General features: G+C 39.3%; 1 protein-coding gene across 1 annotated transcript in view; it reads right to left on the bottom strand.

Annotated features, from left to right (window-relative positions):
• Positions 1–21,955: 21,955 nt before the first annotated feature.
• Positions 21,956–22,412, bottom strand: part of LOC137273174 (uncharacterized) — a 12,223-nt gene continuing 11,766 nt past the window's right edge. Inside the window, exon 5 of the mRNA XM_067805668.1 lies at positions 21,956–22,284. Within this exon, the coding sequence (XP_067661769.1) occupies positions 22,043–22,284 (242 nt within the window). The 3' untranslated portion in view covers positions 21,956–22,042. The remainder of the gene's footprint in view (positions 22,285–22,412) is intronic.

The raw sequence follows: 22,412 nt of genomic DNA, 5'->3' as shown, positions 1-22,412 counted from the left end.
TTTACACCACTACTCCATCGATATCAATCCATCCACTGGGATTTACACCACGTCCTCATCCACATCAACCCCTCCATTGCCACTTTCACCACATCTGCATCGACATCAACCCATTCATTGCCCCTAACACCACGTCTATAAACACAGCTATATCCCATCACACCGGGTTAATACGAACACAAAGAGAATCTCACCCAAGTGTGTACTGACATCAAGCATATCGAGTTGATAAAGGTAAAAATATCCTCGGCTGACTTGTGTTGATATAACTGACATCAGTAGACACAAGGGGGAAAATGTACATCACTGAATACAGTACCGACATTAGATCTGCAGTGCAGCGATGTCATAGCATCGTGACGTCATCAACTTCATGACGTGACAGCATTGTCAGGATATTGTGCAAAATCTACTGTCTAAACGATATCTCCCAGAAGCTATCGTCTGATCTCTCACTAGTGATATCTCCCGTGGAACACAGTTTGGAATGGTAAATCCATATCTAGTCATACTTATCAACATCAACATGTCCAAGGATAATCACTCGACATTGACCTCGACACATTCATATCCCTTCACATTAAGTCGACATCAACAAAACCAAATCCAAAATGTTTTAGTTATTGACACCAGCAATTGACAAAGAAATCCTGCATGAGCAACACGTCATGTCACTTTACTGCATTGTACTACTTTCATCGAGTGATTCAGTCACAAATAACATCATATCACGTCCTCTCACCAGATCATACGTATCGTCATTCTACCACCTTATCGAATATCATCATCCTTCAAATGATCCTGTGTTCAGCATTCAAAAAGTACTACACTCACCCAGCTGTTGAATCCCTTCACATGTTAACGCTTGCCTGTATCCACCACACTTGAAGACCAGTTTCACTTCCCCGATGTGGGTCTCAGTCAGATTAAATATGACAGATGTGGTAGCGTTCCATTGTGAATTGTCCAAACCCGTCTGAATGTTTCCTGTTTGCAACTGAAACTGGACCGACTCAGAACAGTTGTATCCAGTTACGTTCACCTTCAAAGCCACTTCCTCGTCCACGATGAAGTCACTGTCTTCATACCGCCTTCCTGTTATGGTGCATGTTGGGAGTTCTAAAACACATCAAGGAATATGCTGTTTTCCTCCACTTATTGTGATTGAAGTGGACCACGAAAAGGAAACTCGTTATTTCCACAGTTTACTGCTTCAAAGTGTGAACAAATTGTCTGAATTTACACATTGACTGTAATATGCACGTTAGCGTACAATGGTTTTTATTCTTCCTCCTCTAGAGACGGTTGTATACTGCTTATACACAACATTTAGCATGCCAGTAAACTTAGGAGTAGCCCAGCTGAGGATTGAATAAGTAATCTGACCCCCTAGCCACGAGACAGTTCCAGAGATAATTTCCTTTCATATAATCACTGAATACATACATTTTATGTCCAAGTCTGGAATGGTGAGATGAAGCAAAATGAGTTTAGTCATCGAATTTAAGAATATGAATTCTCTCTGGACTAATGGCGGTTATGTAATGGTGATGCAAAAGAGTGCCACTTAAAGGTGTTACTGACTCCCAGCGGCAACTCTACAATTTTCAGTTTGTCTTCTATTCTGCATGCACGTAATCTTTCAGCTAGACCAAGAAAGAGACAATTGTTTCTCACAAACATTCTTTCTCCATAACGTTAAACAAAATGCCACTGTTGTGTTCGTCAGGCAGGATTCGGTAATATGAATACAGCTTATGGAGGTTGGACAACGCGTCGTTTGCTATTTAGAAAATCAAGACAAATTCATGTCTACTTACTTGCCACGGTCATCTGACAGCTTGGTGCATCAGACACATCTCCATCACTGCCACACTTCCAGATGCCAGCGTGTGATTTCAATAAGGCAGGTATAGTGAGAACAATGGAGGTGGTATTAATGACAGAGGCTTGGAAGTTGGCAGTTGATATACATCTCCCAGTTGATGTTTCACATGCTGCTGCCGATGTCCGTCTGGGTGTTATGAAGGCGAGGCCTCCTTTAGCCTCAATGCAGGTCAGGTTTGTTGGCGACCCAAGAAGACCGATTTCAGGACACAATAGCCTTCCCTCAGTTTCAACCTTTTGTGTCACTGAAAGTAAAAAGACATATATTGGTTAAAAAAAAATCTTCTCCCTCTACACTTTCATTGTTTCAGGACTATGTTTTTAAAATAAATGTTGATTTAAGGAAATTGTCTTGGCAGCAGTTGTAAGAAGTAAATTCGAAATTAACTTTTGGGTAATCGGTCATAAATAGTGTTCGTACAATGTCATATTTCAATCGTGGTCATTTATTATCTGCACTGTACATCGTTCATGAATGTTTATTGACAACATACCAGTGGCAGCTACAGTCACCATAAGCAACGGGATAATGGAATTCATCACTGGTGCAGGTGCCCCTATCAGTAAATAAGCTGTATATAATCATATTCAGTCAACGGGATTGGACATATGATGCACGGAGAAATTGTCGTCATAGAAGTACTTTATCACACCTATACCCACATCGTCGCATGTAAAAATATTCTTGTAATCAGCAACCAACATTCAAAGCAAAACGTCTACATGACGCATGCGTCAGTTCAGAAAAATATATAGTGGACAGCCTTTGATATAATGGATGACACAGCCTTTTTACATGTGCTTTACAGTATGATCGCATGTCCGGACGAAACGTACTTTTAAAAACCTGTCCTTGGATTCCGGTGGTGCTTAATTAATTCCATAAGCATATACATATTATCATATTTCCTCATTAAATAACAGTAGCATGTGTAAATAATGTGTAAACACATACTTATTCGGCGAAATTGGATGCACTTGATGTTCTTCCCAAGAGACCAAACCGTGTTCCCCTTCCCTCAAGGTTGTTGGGTCCTGTCTGAAATAGAAACTACTAAATACTAGGCTGCACTTTCCAACCCACAAATGAAAAATCAACATCATTTTTATTTCCGTCTTCTCCCTATAACGGTGTTCAGTCACCCCAGGTTTCGTTCGTTCTCCATTTGATTGTGAATATGCATGTTCTGTTAATAGCTACCATGCCTTGAAACCTTTATCTGAGTCTGGCATCCAAAGATGGACGGGAAACCAAAACATGTTGAGCAGCAGAGCTGACTATTGGCCCAAGACAAATATTAGCATAATAATGAAAAATAATGATAACCTTTTCGGGAAATGTCATGTCATACAGTAAAGTTTTAACCGTGACTTGTTTGTTGTGTGTGACGGTAGCGTTTGCTTTAAAGAATGCATCACTCATGACATGTTGCAAGATTAACAGCTCGGTCGTATTAGTACTATTATCCAGAGTCTATTACTAGATGCCGGAAAACTATTATCTCATAAATATTCTATCCCCAGGCAAGCATTCGACGTTATGGTGATTTCGACGACTGCATTGCTAGCGCTATATCGAGGAAGTATGTACGCAATCGGAGTTCACAAAGAGTTTCATCAATAGGGCGGATGTCCAGTTTCTTTTCTGAGACGTTTTATTGACAATGGAAATCCGGAAGTGTTTTAAACGATATTTATCATTCAAAAGAGCAAGTGCTCATAATATTGTGTCGAAATGTAGTGGATCGGTAAATAAGCCAGAGGCTTATATCAATACTTTTCCATGTGATGCAGGATATGCAATGTGTGTACACTACATAATACAATGTAATAAGACAAATATACACCACAAACATAAACATGAATTCTAGATCATGGAAGATCAATTTTATCAATAGTGGATATTAGATGTGCGGAATCAACTGAAGTGTTTCAAGTTTTAATGAGCACATATTTTGGTAAAAGGATGGTTTAGGTGTCTTTGCATTCTGTTTTAAAATTTAATCATCGTAACAGGAAAGAGTAAAACTTGGAACTTGGTACGAAACGTGCCGACGAGAAATAAATTAAAAGGGAATCTTTTAATTTAGGCAATCGTTAAGTTATTGAGCAACTGAGTGAATAATTTGTATAGAGTCCTGTTTAGGCGCACTTCTCCCGTGTAGGATATCTATGATGCTTATGCTATGAGCAAAGAAATATATATTTTTGCATGTGTGTCGGTATATTGGACAGACGAAGATGTAGTGACAGACATCTTCGGTTGAATGGCCACATTGGCATGAAGGGTTTTCAACTAAGAATCTTCTGTGCATGTCTGCCTTTAGGTTACTACATTGTAATCTTAGTCTACACATAGTGTAGAATTAAAGGTGTGGTGTGCAAGCCGGTAAGGCCTGTTTCCGAGTGCTCAAATGGTATATGGACACTGAAAGGTGAATATTTATGGAGAATACCAATATGTTTTGACAAAGTATTCATCAAAGTAGTATTTTGTGCATCGGCTCTAACGACAAACTGAAATCTTGTGGGTTGTTTCACACCGAGAGCACATCGACAGAAGCAGTCTCGACGACATTTAACATTTCTTGGCAGTCTACTGAAACGCCAGATGTTGTGCTTCATGTGCTTTAATTTAGGTTTTGTCTCTGAGTGGCCACTTCTTACCAGCGACCGCAAGTGCAGACACATGTGATTGCGTCTATATAGCGCATGTGATAAGTAGCCATCGAGCACGTGTAAGTATGTTGCCCAACAGTGAGTGTTTCGCCTACCCGTTTATTGCAAGACTGGTAATGTTGTGTTGTGACGTTGAACTCAACCCCGGTCCACCTAGAAGGAATGCCCAGCAGAAGCAGTCAAAACATCCCTTTGCCGAGTATGACGACGACACGATATCCATGAAATGTTTCGACGCATTAAAAATGAAATAAAAACGATGAACATTAAATTTGATAATTTCACTGCTGAACAAACTAAATTACGTGACGAAATTTCTGAACTGTCAACTAAGGTGAAGTTCCTGGAAGAAATGTTGGATAAAAGTCAAGCTCAAAGCAGGTGGAACAATCTAATAATATATGGAGTTAACAGCAACTCCCGTGAATCTTGAGAGCAATCTGAAGTGGCTGTTTGGAACTTTATAATGTAAGATCAGCTGCGGTACATAGATGCAGAAGCAATACCGATTGAACGTGTGCATCGTCTACCGCCCAAGTCACGTCCCAAGCCCCTGGTAGTGAAGTTTTCGACCTTCAAGGATAAAAAAAAGCGTGCGGGAACTTGCCAGGGCAGAGTTGAAGGGCAGCAGAGACGTAAGGTCAGCGACGACTTCACTGAAACAACGAGATGCACGCGGGCAGCTCTTGTCCTCATGATGTTAAACGCTCGGAGTGAGTGAGTGAGTGAGTGAGTTAATATTTAACGTCACATCGGCAGTATCTCAGCCATATCGTGACGAGAACATTTAATGCTGAAATGAAACACATGTCTAATATAAAACCTGTCAACGAGAGACAGTAAAACAACTAGAAAATCACAGAGTAGAATATAAAACTAGTAACTATACGTAAAAAAATTTATCTATAGAGGACAATACAATATAAAAATGGGCCATAGGTTGCTAACAACTGAAGGTAGATCATCGGGACTTACAGTACATTTGCTTCCTGCGTGGACCCTAGTTTGATTTACATCATCCCTTCGGCTGTTAGCAATTTGGACAAATCTAGCCATAAAGTAAAAACACACTTATTCTACGATTAAAAAGCTGGAAAACTGAAATGTTTTTGGACTTAAGTACCCTTTCAGGAGGACAATTATTTTACGGTACTTCATCACCCAAAGGTACAGACACTAACGATTTGAGCTACTAATTTAATCCTCCAATTTTAAAATATTTATCTATTTACAGTTCAGTTAACAAATCTAATTCCTTTAAAAATGCAATAATTAAATGAGGGCTAATATTGCTAAAAAGATCCTTCATAGATTGGGAATTAAAATACTGATCCCTTGTGATTAAACGCTCGGAAGGAGGGACATACAGCATACCTTTCCTACGATAAACACGATGTTTTCTCGTGCAGGGAGTCTGGAATCTGAAGAAGAGGTGAATATCCCGTCCGAAATGAGATCAGGCACACACGACTCCCACCCCACTGAATAGGCACCCGGCCGCGGCACGAGTCGTGAACTTAGTAAAGATGGCATCTCGTCGAAGTTCCACGTGAGTGCCTGGAATGTCCAGGGAATGATGTCGAAAGTTGGAAATTGTGACTTTCTATCCTTTTTTAAACAGGTTTGAATTATTTTGTCTAGTAGAAACCATGCAACTTGATTGTACTAAGATTGAACATGCTTTCCACAATTATGTATGTCTACCAGAGCATCTAAAAATCCAATGTTGGTCGGTATTCAGGTGGCGTAGCACTGTATGTACTCAGACGGTTTGAACATTTAGTTAGCAAGATAGAACCAGAACTTGAAAACTGCATTGTTCTGCTGTTGCATTTCATAAAGAAACCTGTATTGATTATTGGGTTATATATCCCCCAAGAAGGGATTCCTTACCATTGTCATACTGACTCAGATGGTATCGATACACTTGAGGAGAATATCGCCTCTATAGTCACAGGGCTTGGATTCAAACCGGAAATATTGCTTTTGGGAGATTTTAATGCTAGGACTGCATCAAATAATGATTTTCTTATGGAAGATGAATTATATTGATCTTTTGAACCTTGCGTGTCTGTACGAAGTTGATAGCTTTTGTCAAAAAAGAACCGCGTCGGATTGTTAGCTAAATAAATACGGTGTCGCACTACTAACCCTCTGTAACAGTGGTGGTTCAATGACTTTTGTAAACAAACAAGGCGCCAGTGTGACGGATGTGATCTTAATGTGAATGTGATCTTAATAATTATATTATTAATTATATTGTTAATTAATATTAGATTTATAGAAGGTGATAAAAATGTTACAATGTTGAACATACCACGTTTTAACATTCCAATTAATATTGATATTGAATATTGTTTTCATGAAAACGTGTAAAGACAGTAACTTTAATAAATTGAAATCTCGTTACATATTTTTCATTGAATTACTGGATGTCAACAGAACCACTGATACGATCAGCGAGATATTCTATTTGTATGCTCTAATTTGAGGAAAAAATTTAATCCTAAACCAAAGACTGATTCACAACCGCCTTGGTTTGATTTTGAATGTGAGACGCTAAAGTACGTTTCTACAAATCCAAAAAAACATAGATAATTACCTAAAAGCTAAGAAATTATTTCGTATGACCTGTCAAGCCAAGAAAGATTTATCCCATTCAAAGACTTGCGAGCTTGTTAACACTGCTGTGTCAGGTAAAGATTGCAAAATGTTTTGGAAAACAATTAAATCTCGTCTCAAAATGTGAGAAACACAATTAGTACAGGTAGCTGGTATGAACATTTTATTAATCTGCTTAATGCAGAGACGTCAGATGATGTATGATGACGATGATAATACCAGATTGCAACATGATCCAGCAGACTGAAGGGATTGTGTTGAGGCTGACAAGTTATCTGATCAGATCACTCTAGATGAAGTAAACAAAGCTAGTTTAATGTTAAAAGCAGGTAAAGCCGCTGGAATGGATGCGATTCCACCAGAATTTACTAAACACTCCTCATTTATAGCTCCTTATCTGCACACTCTGTTTGTTACTATCATGGACACCGGACTCTTTCCGAAATCATGGAGTGCTGGTCCTTCGGTGCCATTGTATAAGAGCGGTGACTCTTCCAATCCAAACAATTATAAAGGAATTTCTCTTTTAACTGTAATGGGCAAAGATTTTACATCCATTCTGGAACACAGACTGCGACAATTCGTTGAAATCAATAAAGTATTAGATGAAGGACAAGCACGATTCCCTAATAACTATTCTACTGTTGATAAAATCTTTAAACTGACTGCTCTTGTGCAAAGGTGCTTGTGGAAACCGAAAAACTTCTTCTTTATATAGATTTCAAAAAAGACTATTGATTTTGTAAACAGGAAGAAATTGCTGCACATTGTGTGGATAAATGGCGTCCATGGTTAGTTCTGTAAGGTGTTGGAAAGTATGTATTCTAACGTGTTGTCCTGTATTCGATCACGTCAAATCGAAATCAGTCGTTCAACACTTCCGCTGGAGTCAGACAGGACAGTGTCCTCAGTCATCTTCTGTTTATCTTTTTCATAAATCACCTTGTTAAAGAACTTGATGAAAGTAATAGTATTGGTATATTTGTAAATGATTGCATTGAGGTGATTAGAATACGACTGTTTGCAAATGATGTAGTCCTGGTTGCAGACTCGCAAATCGACTTACAAAGAAAGTTAGATATATTAGAGCAGTTTTGTATTACGTGGGGTCTTGAAGTTAATTCTTGAGAAATCAAATGTTGTAGTTTGTAGAAATGGAGGGTACTTAAGAAGTTCAGAAAAATGATATTTTGCGGCAAAGGAAATAGTTGCTACAACATACTATAAATACCTGGGTATTATGTTTTTCATCTCGTTTAATCTGGTCTAAAAATTGTGAAACAAGAGCTTTACAAGCACAACGTGCATGTTTTCCGCTTTGTCGTTGGCTTCATAACTATCCAAATATTGGCTTTAAAACTATTATCAATATTTGGGATACTAAAATGTCTCCTAGCCTTAAATGGCAGTGACATTTGGGGTGATTGTTTCAGAGATTAAGTAGAAAAGGTTCAAAATGCATCATTTTAAGAAGTATATTTCAATCAGCACGAAACCGTCTGCTATAGCTGTTTTAGTGGATACTGACAGATACAACCTGTGTGTTAGATAGTATTGTCATTGTATTAGATATTGATGTCGGTTAATTCGTCTACACCCTTCACGATGTCCAGCAGCGTGCTATCAAATGCTAAAGCAACATGAAGAAAATGGTAGCCAGAATTGGGTCTCCTATGCACGTAGATTTTTATGTACAACAGGTTATGTTTATGCGTGGTAAATCAAGAGTTTGACGATTGTTCTCTGATTGTATCTGCATTTGGAAAGCGCTGTATTGAAATAAATATCAAAGACTGGTATACAAGATTGAACAAGTCACAGTATCTTTCTTTCTATAAATCCATTAAAACTATTGAAGCTGAATCATATGTTTTCTCAGATATTTTATCCCAAGGCTCTTTGCTAAATTAAGATGTCAGTCTCATTATCTCAAAAGTTCAGAAGCACAGGAAACAGAGCAATGATAGCACATCGTTTACATGAGATGCAAGATGAGTACCATATTATTCTTATCTGTCCATCTAGTAAGTCTCTTAGGAAAGTTTACGTACCTCCCTTTTATGCCAATAACCCATCAAGGATGAAATTCTAATAGCTGTTCGAATGTAAAGATCTATCATTGATAAAAACAATATTGCTATATTTTTAAAGAGAGCCCAAGTATTTAAGTAAGTATACTATAGAACCACACCGTATTGACACAGTAATGCTTTCGTGATGTTCTCTGGGCCATGAGGTTTTAAATTTTGAATAAAGTCGGTGATGTTCTCTGGGTCATGAGGCCTTAATGTCTGTCTGTCTGTCTGTCTGTCTGTCTGTCTGTCTGTCTGTCTGTCTGTCTGTCTGTCTGTGGGCCATAGTTTGCATACCGATCGAAGTCTTGTGTCAGAGGTCTATCCTGATTCATAAGAAGATTAAAGTGTTTCACATTTCGTGCATTTTTTATTGCGTCACTTAAAATATTCCAGTCATGAACAACAGAGGGGATAAATGAGCGGACGAGGCTGACTGACCCTGAGCCATCTGCTCTCAGGTTTGGGTCGAGTCCTGCATATTATAGCGAGTTCTTTTTACAACGGAAAGGGGTACTAACAGCCATAGATATGAGGATGTCATCACGCTTTTCATTTTGTAAAATAAAGTCATCCGATGACACTGTCGGCGTTCAGCAGGGTAGCTTAATCCAATTTCTCTCGGTAATTTTTCATAACTAGTTCGCCGAACTGCACCGATTATAAGAATCCATATGCAATTTTTCTAATGTTAATTCCTGGTCAGGACCAAAGTGGTGTGTTTGGCAAAAGGAACACGGTTCCAGGCTCCCATTGCCCTCAACCACCAGAATCTCGTCCTCTATATGCACAGGGGCGCAACCCACGCCAACCACACCAAACAGGTTACCTCAAACCAGCAACGGTGTCCAGTGGACCATATACCACCGGGTGCGCAAGTGGGTGAAGAGCTATTTACGATACCCAGAAAAGTAGCACTATTTATGAAAGCCAGAACAACTAAGGCTGCATAAAAAGTGTTTCTCAAAACTGTCGAAGGCGGTATGACTTTATTTTGAATTGTTGATAGAAAATAGTGACGAGTATGGAACACATGTTAATGAGTTGTAGATTCAGTCACAGTAATTCTTACAGACACACATTTTACTGTAAACAAATGCATGATCGCAACAAAGTCAAAATTATTTTCTAAATGGCAGTAAGACTATATTACACGCACAAATAAAAGTGACGAGCCGATGCCCGAGAAACGTTTCACTGTTTTAATTTGGCCTAAAAGAAACTTTCTCGTAAACACTACAAATCAGTACGGTGACTTCTAATACAGGACACTATAGAGATGTTATTTTGTCGTCTACTTTGCGGCATTTGTAGCTACCTATGACTAAACGTGGCCCTCTCTTCTGTTCGTATTAAACGATACATTGATTTGAACAGTCTCCACTATGATATGATGGATTAACAGTATGATGACCTTATTTACACCAGAGTGAGTTGTGTTTACTCGTTTATTCCAATATTCCGAAAAATTGAACTTTGCTCACTCAAGGCTAAGGAAACACTGAGCGCTGACAGACTTTCTGAATTTGGCTGACGCAGGGTTAGGAGATGTCCTCAATAATCCCCCGTTGTCTTCCAGTTAGGCATGCTTCACTGTTTCACCTATCTAAAACACAAGGTGCCTGCATTTTGGAAACACGCCCTTCATACAGACTACAACTGCTAGCGGGGATTACTTCAAGAACATGTCCTCCTTAACTATATTGAGTTTTCTATCACACATGATATTACATAGTACATTCTCTTTACTATGGTTGATCTATGACTAAGTCAAAAGTTGGGCGTAGTTATTGACCACTAACGTAGCTCACATAATTGACAGTGGCATATTCATAGTCAGAGGCAACACTGCCGGGGACGTACACGGCGCCAAGGTAACTTGCAGGTGCTCGTCTATTCAGACACAAGTGATGCTTCCGCAGACATATGATGACAGCGAAAACGTTGAGGAGGATAACGACAACACCTAGCGTTCCGACAATGACATTTGTGGAGTGACAATGATCCTCTTAAACAAAGAACATCTGTCAGAGACATCTACAGAATTGGTTACAAGATATACTGAACAGCAAACCAGACGCAATTATCGAACGAATGAAAGCTCCTAAAAGTGTTTATGTCTTCTATTTCAACGTTTGACAATTTCTTTTACTATTCAGTATATTTCAGCTGTGGGAGGGCGTGTGTTTACCCACTTGCAAACATCCACTGTCATCACTGATTTTCAGTGATCCACTTAAATAACTGTTAAACCTTATTTTACATTATGTTCTTTAAGAGTATGTTGTAACGCATAATCTACTCCCAATTCAAACAGTACATACACTGAAATGAATGTAAAGAGTATTTGCATTTACACCCTTATCACATCACGTCATATCACATCATGTCACGTCAAATCACGATGTGTCATATCACGTCACGTCATATCACGTCATGTCACATTACACAATTACTTTCGTCTAGTGATCGATCCACTCAAATAACTCCCGTCATTTTTTACATTATACACCAGATGGAGGGTGTATTAAATAACCTGGTTAGCTTGTGTTTCTTTTTTCCTTTCATATATTAGGTACAGCATCATGGCATCAAATTAAAACCAAGTATAAACCATGCGTTTGTATGCAGAGTTTGGCGGTATCTCACACTCACAAACATATCATAACCAGTGACATAGAAGGGAAGTGGACAAGTTACACGTTTATATCAAAGAAACAGTTGATGGCAATCACACCAGAATCCAACACATCTGGTAAAAATAGAAGACGACACTACATGTCTCGATACTATGAACTATTTCATGATCTGCCACCATTAAACGTGAATGATGGTTAAATGTTTCTGATTGTTTAAGGTAAAATATTTGTACCATCGATGGAAAGTGGTATATCTGTATCGCCTGTATTGTCGTCATCAAAGCTGGTCATCAGACATGAAATGAAAGCATCAGAGGAGACAGCAGGGCCAGAACACGATGCAGGAAATACGAATAATGTCGGCAATACACGGAACAACACACCAGGAAAGTTCAACTGGTTTATATCGCTTGTTGACAAAGATCGTCATGAGAGACACTGCCAACTGAAATGCACCTGTGCGTCATACATATATCAAGCCATCCTTATCCCTTCATACCGCTTCTACATCACCACATCCACATCCCATGACGCCTTATCACACAAACCAATCCTTACCCCTTTCAAAAAATCCATATCCTACCAAGCCTCGTCTACATCAACCCATCTACATCACGGGGACATCAAACCGTCCATTGTCCTTTACACCACGACTCCATCGATATCAATCCCACCATTGGGTTTTACACCACGTCCTTATCCACATCAACCTCTCCATTGCCATTTTCACCCCATCTGCATCGACATTAACCCATTTATTGCCCCTAACACCACGTCACACCAAGTTGATACGAACACAAAGTGAATCTCACCCAAGTTTCTACTGATATCAAACATATCAACACGAGTTCATCTAACTGATATCAATAGACACAAGGGTGAGATTTTGTTTATCATCCAAAACCATTATTCATCAGCTTTCAGTAAAAAATGTACAACACTGAACACAGTACTGACATTAGACCTCCAGTGCAGAGATGTCATAGCATTGTGACGTCATCAACTTCATAACATTAAAGCATTGTCAGGATATTGTACAATATCTACTGTCTAAACGATGTCTCCTACAAGCTATCGACTGATCTCACACAAGCAATATCTCCCGTGGAACACAGTTATGTTAGTTAGATGTGGTAAATACACATGTAGTCATACTTATCAACATCAACATATCCAAGTCTAATCACTCGACATTGACCTTCAACAAAACCAAATCCGAAGTGTCATGTCACGTCATGTCACTTTACTGCATTGTACTACATTCACCGAGTGATTGAGTCACAAATAACATCATGTCACATCCTCTCACAAAATGGCATGTATCATTCTACCATCTTATCCAGGCCTTCAGCAACCCATGTTTGCCTTAAAAGGTGACTATACTTGTCGTAAGAGGCGACTAGCGGGATCGGGTGGTCAGACTTGGTTGACACGTGTCATCGGTTCCCAATTGCGCAGATCGATGCTCATGCACTTGATCACTGGAGTGTCTGGGCCAGGCTCGATTATTTACAGACCGCCGCCATATAGATGGAATATTGCTGAGTGCGGCGTAAAACTAAACTAACTCACTCACTCATTTATCGTTGCAGACTCTCAAAACCAGCACAACACTTAACATCTGTTGGTTATGAATATGTTTTATTGAGAGGAAGCATTGTAATTTTTCACAAATACAGGAAAATGGCAATTAGCTTCAACACCCACTTAAAGCAGTTATAACACAGCATGACAGCTTAATGTTTGACGAAATAAAATAGTGCAGGATTCAGTCTTTTACCACTCTGCTACACCCACCTGGGAATGTGTTCATTTTTCTATTGTGCTCATGTGACCACTTTCTGCTGTCTTTGAGGACAAGTGGCACTTCAGTAAATGTCCAACATGGTGTGTGCTGTGCCAGAGGTGCACGCACCCTTTGAAGACCTCACTGATGAGACGAGTATCTACAACAATTTCAGGAACTGCGTGTACAAAATCTGATGATGTACCTGACACACCAAAGGTGAGATGGGTTCTTAGATCCCACATCAGTGCTGGGACGCATGGATGAAACAATAATATTAGTTTGTGAGACAAATATTGTACAAAGCTTTTGTTCTTCTGGCATATTGACCTTGTCACAATAACATCTCCGAGCGAGGAGTAGCCTGGATCCTGAAACGGAATGGACTGACTCTGAGACTCAGAGTTCAACCCTTTGTTATCTGACGTTTGTTTTCCTTCAATGTCAAATTCAAATAAAGGAGGTGACCTAGAATCCTCAACGGTAGATGACAGGCCTGCTTTAACGTTCAGCAGCTTGCTAGGGGGATTAACACTCGGGCTTGATCCTTCAGCACAGGATCTATCTGTTGTCAGTGGCTTTGGATTGCTGACAGCGCCTACTGCCATGGTGGCGTATCCAGGATCGATGACGGTATCTTGAACTTCCGGTGTAGGTGGAAGTAACCTGTTCGTGGTATTAGCCCAAGAAACTGCTCCATCCACGACACAGATGGTGGAATATCCCACGTCACCAGACATGTGACTATGTAGTGCATTTACTGTCTTTGACGTACGATGTCTGTGGCGTCGCCTATACAAAAATACTAAACACGAGATGACGATAATCAAGGCAAGGAGGACGCTGACACTGCATACAGGGACTATATAAAGTGACGGATTCGCTGCAGGTGTCGTTGTCCATGCGTGATTCCCAGAGGCAGTATTTCCTGGAACATGGGAAGAGGCTTATTGCTTCTTGCAAAGAGCTCAAGTTTGGATTAAGAAATTGAATACAGCAATTAACTCAGTGTAGTTTTGTAGTGACAGTGTCAGTGTTTGACACTTCTGGGCCAGGCCAAATTTTAAACTTAACTTCCTAGTATAGACTACACTCATTAGTGTAAATATTTACACGTTAACTGATGCATTGTAAAACAAATTCGTAAACATGAAAAGATTATTGTCATGAGCTCAATGAACGATAAAAATCAGTAAAAATTTCTACCAAGGCATATAGAATCTAATAACTACCCCTCCTGAGTCAGACATTAGTGATTCAACTAGCATATGGTTCCAATCATGTTAAATGTGCCTGATGCTATTGTATTATTAAATATTTTGCATATTGACAGGTCTTGATAAATTGTGAGTCTGCTGCGCTGGGACCTTATCATTTGTATTTGACTTTGTTACACGAGTACAGTGCTGATGTTCGGTTACCTGTATATTTTGCAAAACTAGTAAAGCGTAATCATGAGTGAACGATTTTCAGGAAAGTAGAAACAATTAAATGATCTTCATTAAGACAGATGTTTCTTGATATGTGTTATTCTCCCACCATACGATATCAATATCCACGCAGTATTACAACGTTCCTGTGTTAAATATTCAAAATGCACTACACTCACCCAGTTGCTGAATCCCTTCACATGTTAACGCTTGCCTGTATCCACCACACTTGAAGACCAGTTTCACTTCCCCGATGTGGGTCTCAGTCAGATTGAATATGACAGATGTGGTAGCGTTCCATTGTAAATGGTCCAACCCCGTCTGAATGTTTCCTGTTTGCAACTGGAACTGGACTGACTCAGAACAGTAGTATCCAGTTACGTTCACCTTCAAAGCCACTTCCTCGTCCACGATGAAGTCACTGTCATCATACCGCCTTCCTGTTATGGTGCAGGTTGGCAAATCTAAAACACATCAAGGAATGTGCTTGTTTTCCTCCATTTGTTGTTAACAGGAAAAGGGAACTCATCATTTCCTCAGTTTACACGTTCAAAGTTTGAACGATGGGGAACTTTGTCCAACTTATTGATCAGGAATATGGATTGTATACAGCAACATGTATGTGTAAGAGTCAGTGTATAAAATCATTCAATTCGTAAATTTCCCGATTCACTCAGTTAGTAAATTGCCTGATAATCTCTAAGATTGTGTGATTGGAATAGATTGGTTTATTCTCTTGTCTTCTCTCACTTCTAGAGTTACTCGTTTCCAATATAAACCTGTCTAATCTCAGTTTATAGCCATCACTTGTCTACGTTCCCAGATGGCAGATACAATGTAAGATCCTTTCCCTTGTGCTGTTTTTTTTTTTGTTTTGTTTTGTTTTGTTTTTTAGACAGTCTGTCAAATAACCTAACCTCCTTTTCCAGACAACGTCTAAATTGACTGAAAATTTCAGTCCGTTTACAAATTACCTGATTTTACACTGCCTGTAATAGATGTACGTTAGCGCACAATTGTTCGTCTTATTCCTTCTCTAGAGACGGCTTTATACCGTTTATACATACCATTTACCAGACTGGTCAGTATACTGAGGTGTAACGCCGCTGTGGATTAAACCAGTACTCTGGACCCCTAGCCACGAGACAGTTTAAGACATCATTTCCTTTCATATTACCACTGAGTGAATGATTACATACATCTTATGTTCAAATGTAGAATGGCGAGGTGAAGCAAAAAGAGTTTAATCATAGAAGTTAAGAATATAAATTCTCTCTGGACTAATGGCGGTTTTGTAACGCTGATCAAACAAGGTGACATTTTAAAGGTGTTACTGACTCCCTGTTGCAACTTGACAATTTTCTGTTTGTCTTCCATTCTGCAGGCAAGTAATCTTCCAAATAGATCACGAAAGAGATAAATGTTTCTAACAAACACTCTTTCTCCATAACGTTAAATATAATGCCGCGGTTTTGTTCTTCTGGCAGGATTCGGTAATGTAAATACAACGTATGGAGGTGTGTACAACGCGTCGTTTGCTTGGTAGAAAATCAAGACACATACATATCTACTTACTTGCCACAGTCATCTGACAGCTAGGTGGATCAGGCTTATTGCCATCACTGCCACACTTCCAGACGCCAGCGTGTGATTTCAATAAATCAGGTATGGTGAGAACAATGGAGGTGGTATTAATGACAGAGGTTGTGAAGTGGCCAGTGGATATACATTTCCCAGCTGATGTTTCACATGTTGCTGCCGATGTCCCTCTGGGTGTTATGAAGGAGTAGCCTCCTTTAGCCTCAATGCAGGTCAGGTTTGTTGGAGACCCAAGAAGACCGATTTCAGGACACAATAGCCTTCCCTCAATTTCAACTTTTGGTGTCACTGAAAGTAAAAAGACATATGTCGGTTAAAGGAAATATCTTCTCCCTCTGCACTTTCATTGTATCAGAATTATGTTTTAAAAACATAAATGTTGATTTAAAGAAATCATCTTGGCAGCAGTTGTAGGAAGTAAATTCGAAATTAACTTCTGTAACGTAAATCGGCCATAAATAGTGTTCGTACAATGTCATGTTTCTGTCGTGGTCATTTATTATCTGCACTGTACAACGTTCATGAATGTTTATTGACAACATACCAGTGGCTGCTAAAGTCACCATAAGCAACGGGATAATGGAATTCATCACTGGTCCAGGTGCCCCTATCAGTAAATAAGCTGTATATAATCACATGCTCTTAACAGGCTTGTACGTATATACCAGATCACTGATGTACGGAGAAATTGTCCTCATAGAGATACTTATCACAGATATACCCATGTCGTATGTACAGATGTTCTTGTAATCAACAACCAAAACTTAAAGCACAACGACTACATGACAAGATGTCAGTACATGTTATAAGTCAGTTCAGAAAACTGTAGTGGACATGTTTTACAACAATTTTGAACGTTAAGCCAAACAGCGCTTAGCGCCTTCCCATCACGTGAACATGCAGCATGCTGCCTTCGAGATAATGGGTGACCCAGCCTTTTTAAATAAGTTTTACAGTATGATCGCTTGTTCCAACTAAACTTACTTTAAAAACCTGCCCTTTGATTCCGATGGTGCTTAATGAATTCTATATGCATATAAATATTATCATATTTCCTCATTAAATAACAGTACCATGTGTGAATTATACATACTTACGTTTTCGACGAAATTGGATGCACTTGCTGTTCTTCCCAAGAGACCAGACCGTGTTCCTCTTGCCTCAAGCTTGTCAGGTCCTGTCTGAAATAGAAACTTATACTAGTCTCCACTCTCCAACCCACAAATATAATAACATCTGTTTGAAAACAGCATCATTTTTATTTCCGTCTTCTCCCTAACGGGTTCTTAGTCACCTCAAGTTTCGTTCGTTCTACATTTGATTGTGTATATTGACTCAACATTATGTGTGTCAGTCAGTTCATAATGACTGAACTGTTAACAGTTATACCATGCCATGAACCCTTCATCTGAGACTGACATCCAGAGATCGGGGGGAAAACAAAGCATATTTGAACAGCTGAACTGGATATTGGAGCTATGCAAATATCAGCATAATAATGAAAAATGATAGCAACCTTTTCGGGAAATGTCATGTTATTCGCGACAATAAAGGTTTAACCTTGACTTGTTTGTTGATTGTGTGTGACGGTATCGTTTGCTTTAAAGAATGCATCACTCTTGACATGTTACAAAAGGAAATTAACATCTCGTTCGTATTAGTACATGTACTATTATACAGAGTCTATTACAAGACGTCGGACAAATATTATCTCATACATTTTATATACCAAAGCGAGCTGAATTCGACATTCTGGTGATTTCGACGACAGCATTGCTAGCGCTATATTGGGGAAGTATTGCGGATTGGAGTGCATGAACAGTTCCTGTCGCGAGACGTTTTATTGACAATTGAAATCCGGAAGTTAATGTTTATGATATTATGACGAAATGTAGTGTATTGGTAAGCTAGCCAGAGGTTTATTTCAATACCTTTCCACGTGATGCAGGATATGCAATGTGTGTACAGTACATAATACAATGTAATAAGACAAATATACACCACAAACATACACATTAATTCTCGATCATGGAAGATCAATTTTATCAATAGTGGATATTAGATGTGCGGAATCAACTGAAGTGTTACAAGTTTTAATGAGCACATATTTTGGTAAAAGGACGGCTTAGGTATCTTTGCATTCTTTTTTAAAATTTAATCATCGCAACAGGAAAGAGTAAAACTTGGAACTTGGTAAGAAACGTGCCGACGGGAAATGAAAACGGAATCTTGTCATTCATGAAATCACGTAGCTGCTGTGTTGTGCTGTGTACAACTGAGTGAATAATTTGTATTGAGTCTTGTTTAGATGCACGTCTCCCGTGTAGGATATCTATGATCTGTATGATATGAGTAAAGAAATTTTTATTTTCGTATGTGTTGGTATCTTGGATAGAAGAATAAGTAATAGACATCTTCCATTGAATGGCCCCATTGGCACGAAGGGTTTTCAACTAAGAATCTTCTGTGCATATCTGCCTTTAGGTTACCACATTCTAATCTTAGTCTACACATAGTTATTTGTAAGCGGCCGTGACTGACTGATCTAGAGCCTTCTGCTCTGAGGTGGGTCGAGTCCCGCAAATTATAGAGAGTTCTTTCTGCAACAGAAGGGGGTACTATCAGTGATCGATATGAGGGTGTCACACCGTTTTTCATTTTGTGAAATAAGCTCATTCGATGAACCGAATCCAAAGTCTATCAGTAATTTTTCATACCTAGTTTGGCGAACTGCACCGGTTATAGTTCTAATTGCAGTCATATGTAATTTTTCTAATCTTAATTCTCGGTGTTTAGTGCAATTGTGCCAAATATGGTTGCAGTAATCAAATATGGGCAGAATGAACGATTTATAAAGAAATTCGATTCTTTTGTCCTACCAAGACGGTATTTAAAGCTGAGCATCCAGTTCATTAGTTGACTTATTTTGTTAACAACTGAGTCTGGATGGTTGTGTGTCACCCATGAAGAGCCACCTCCTCGTGGTGGGTGCTGGGTTACACTAAGTGCTCTTCTCCCGTGTGGACCCGTGACAGAATGTGTCCACAACACCCCATTGCTGGTCGTAAGAGGCGACAAAATTGGGCAACCTGTTGGCCCATGTGTCGATCCTGAACCTTGGTGGTTGAGGGCACTGGAACAAGAACTAAGTGATACTGTTGCCTAACACACCCCTTTGGCCCTAACGGCACCTAGACAGGTGGTTGAACTGGTCCGATTCAATCAATCGACTGGTCATGCCAAGCCCTGAGGCATGTATATTTGTTTATGCACATGTGTCAGAAAACTACTTAAACCTTTTGTCAGATGCATTGGCTTGTGCGTATATGTTTGAAATAAGAAACGTCTTCAATTTGTAATTTGCTTAGAGTAATATGCCCAGAACGTGGTGATTCATGGACCAATCTCGTAGAATAATTACTTTCTATTATTCTGCTTCGGTTTATCATTCCAGTATCCTTGGTGCTGCAAGTAGGAGGTCCACGTGTCTACAGCGCTGTCCTTGTGATACTCCGTGGTGGGTGGGGAGCTGGGATGATGAATCTAAATCCCATTAACATGGATCCTGAAACACCCTTGAAAAAGAAACGTCAACTTGAAACTGATCAAAGTACAAAGTAGTTGTAGATCATCTACGCAAGTAGACTGCTGGCCAAGATTTTTTGTGAAAGGATCTCCAGGTAAAAAAACACCTAAACTCAATCCGTTTGCTGTTTCTAATGCAGTGAACGGTATAGCAGAGGGCGTAAAGATATCAAGAGATATTTGGTCGTTACTTATAGAATGCAACAAACGACAACAAGCATCTAACCTGCTGTCAAAAAACATTTTGATACATTGGCTGGATGACCTGCTTAAGTGTCAATCCATGGGACCCTCAATTCATTAAAGGCATGTTCAAATATAGAGATCATGTTTCAGCGGGCATGACAGAACTTGACATCGTGCTTGAATTCAATTATGATGAAGCTAAGAAACTTGTGCCACCTGTCCTCCCAGATGAATCTTATGCTTCTATTACCAGAAAACCATCCTTTACCATTCTCCATCGGATGTCAGACAGAGTTGACATGGACAAAGTCTACTTCTCCTGTACTTGTCCCAAATCAAGAACTGATAGTACGAGGAGAGTCTGTTTCACAGACTGCTGACGTTTTACCAGCTACAGTAACGTCCTCTCAACATATGTCTTCTTCCCATAAAGGTCCAACATGTCCACGGACACGACCAGACAAATGAAGATCCTTCAGTCCCAAATCTAGACCAGATTCATGTCCATCCAAACCTGTACAAGAGCCTCATGTTAAACAAACAGAAAATATGATTTGTTCGCGACGAACGTTTTCGATTATTCTTTTCAGAATTAATTTATAATTTATCGTCGCGCGGACATTTGCCGATACAACTGTACTAAATTAAAGTCAGATACTTATGAAATATCAGTAATGAGAATATTGAAATCGGTTTCCGCTAATTGGACAATTTATTCGGTTCCTAATATAAAAAACATCCGGCTATCAATCGAGTAATTCAGGAAAATTTACATTATCTATGTGTGTCTTGTAATCAACCTCTGAACGTTTGAAATTATCTGGATTATCTTTGATAATAATGTTTATTTTTCTATCTAGTATTAATAAGCCGAATATTTCTTCAATTGTTCCTTATTTAGTGACACACCGACAGTTTGAAATCACCCACTCTCTTATTATCGCCTAATGCTGAGATTAATTCATAAGGCTAAAGGTTAACAGAGAAACTATTAACAGTGACTACAACTGATAATGATGGCCACTCACAGAGAAGGGGCGGTGGGGTAGCCAAGTGGTTACACCACTCGCTCGTCACGTTCGTTCAATTCACTACATGGATACAATGTGTAACTCCCATTTCTGGTAGCCGCCCGCCGTGATATTGTTGGAATATTGCTACAAGCGTCGTAAAACTAAACTCACACACTCACTTTCTACTCACAGAGAAACCATTTACAGCAGTTGCAACTGGTAACCAGGGACGACTCACACAAGTACTATTCACAACGTCTACAGGTGATAATAGAGACTATTAATAGAGAGGTCATTTTGTCTTTTGTGATACAGGTTTGATCACTGGAATATGCACATATGAAAATGGTCGCTTAAACATACTTCATAGTATGATATACATGTACACTTGATGGAACATTGCTACTTTATCTAACTGATATCTATTCAACATGCAAATAAGACTGGCTCCGTCCATTATGTGCAGGTTATAATATCTGTCTGTGGTACAATAGTCCGATGCTGGCACTGGAAAGAACGAGACTTCTCTTTACTACGGTTTATCTTAGTCAACGGTTGGGCGTAGGTATTGACCACTAACGTAGCCAACATCATCGACAGTGGCATATCCATAGTCAGAGGCTACACTGCCGGGGACGTACACGGCGCCAAGGTAACTTGCACTTGCTTGTCTCATCTGACACAAGTGATGTCTCCGCAGACATATGATGACAGCGAAAACGTTGAGGAGGATAACGACAGCACCTACAGTTCCGGCAATGACAGATGTGGAGCGACAATGATCCTCTGAAACAAGGAAATCTGTCAGAGACATCTACAGAACTGGTTACAAAATATACTGAAAAGCAAAAGAAACGAAATTTTCGAAATATGAAAGCTCATAAAAAGTTGGGTTTTTTTGTCTTCTATATAGA

This window comes from Haliotis asinina, chromosome 1 (assembly GCF_037392515.1).
Source record: "Haliotis asinina isolate JCU_RB_2024 chromosome 1, JCU_Hal_asi_v2, whole genome shotgun sequence".
Lineage (NCBI taxonomy): Eukaryota > Metazoa > Mollusca > Gastropoda > Lepetellida > Haliotidae > Haliotis > Haliotis asinina.
The sequence above is the reverse complement of the archived record's forward strand: the minus strand, read 5'-3'. Positions and strand labels throughout refer to the sequence as shown.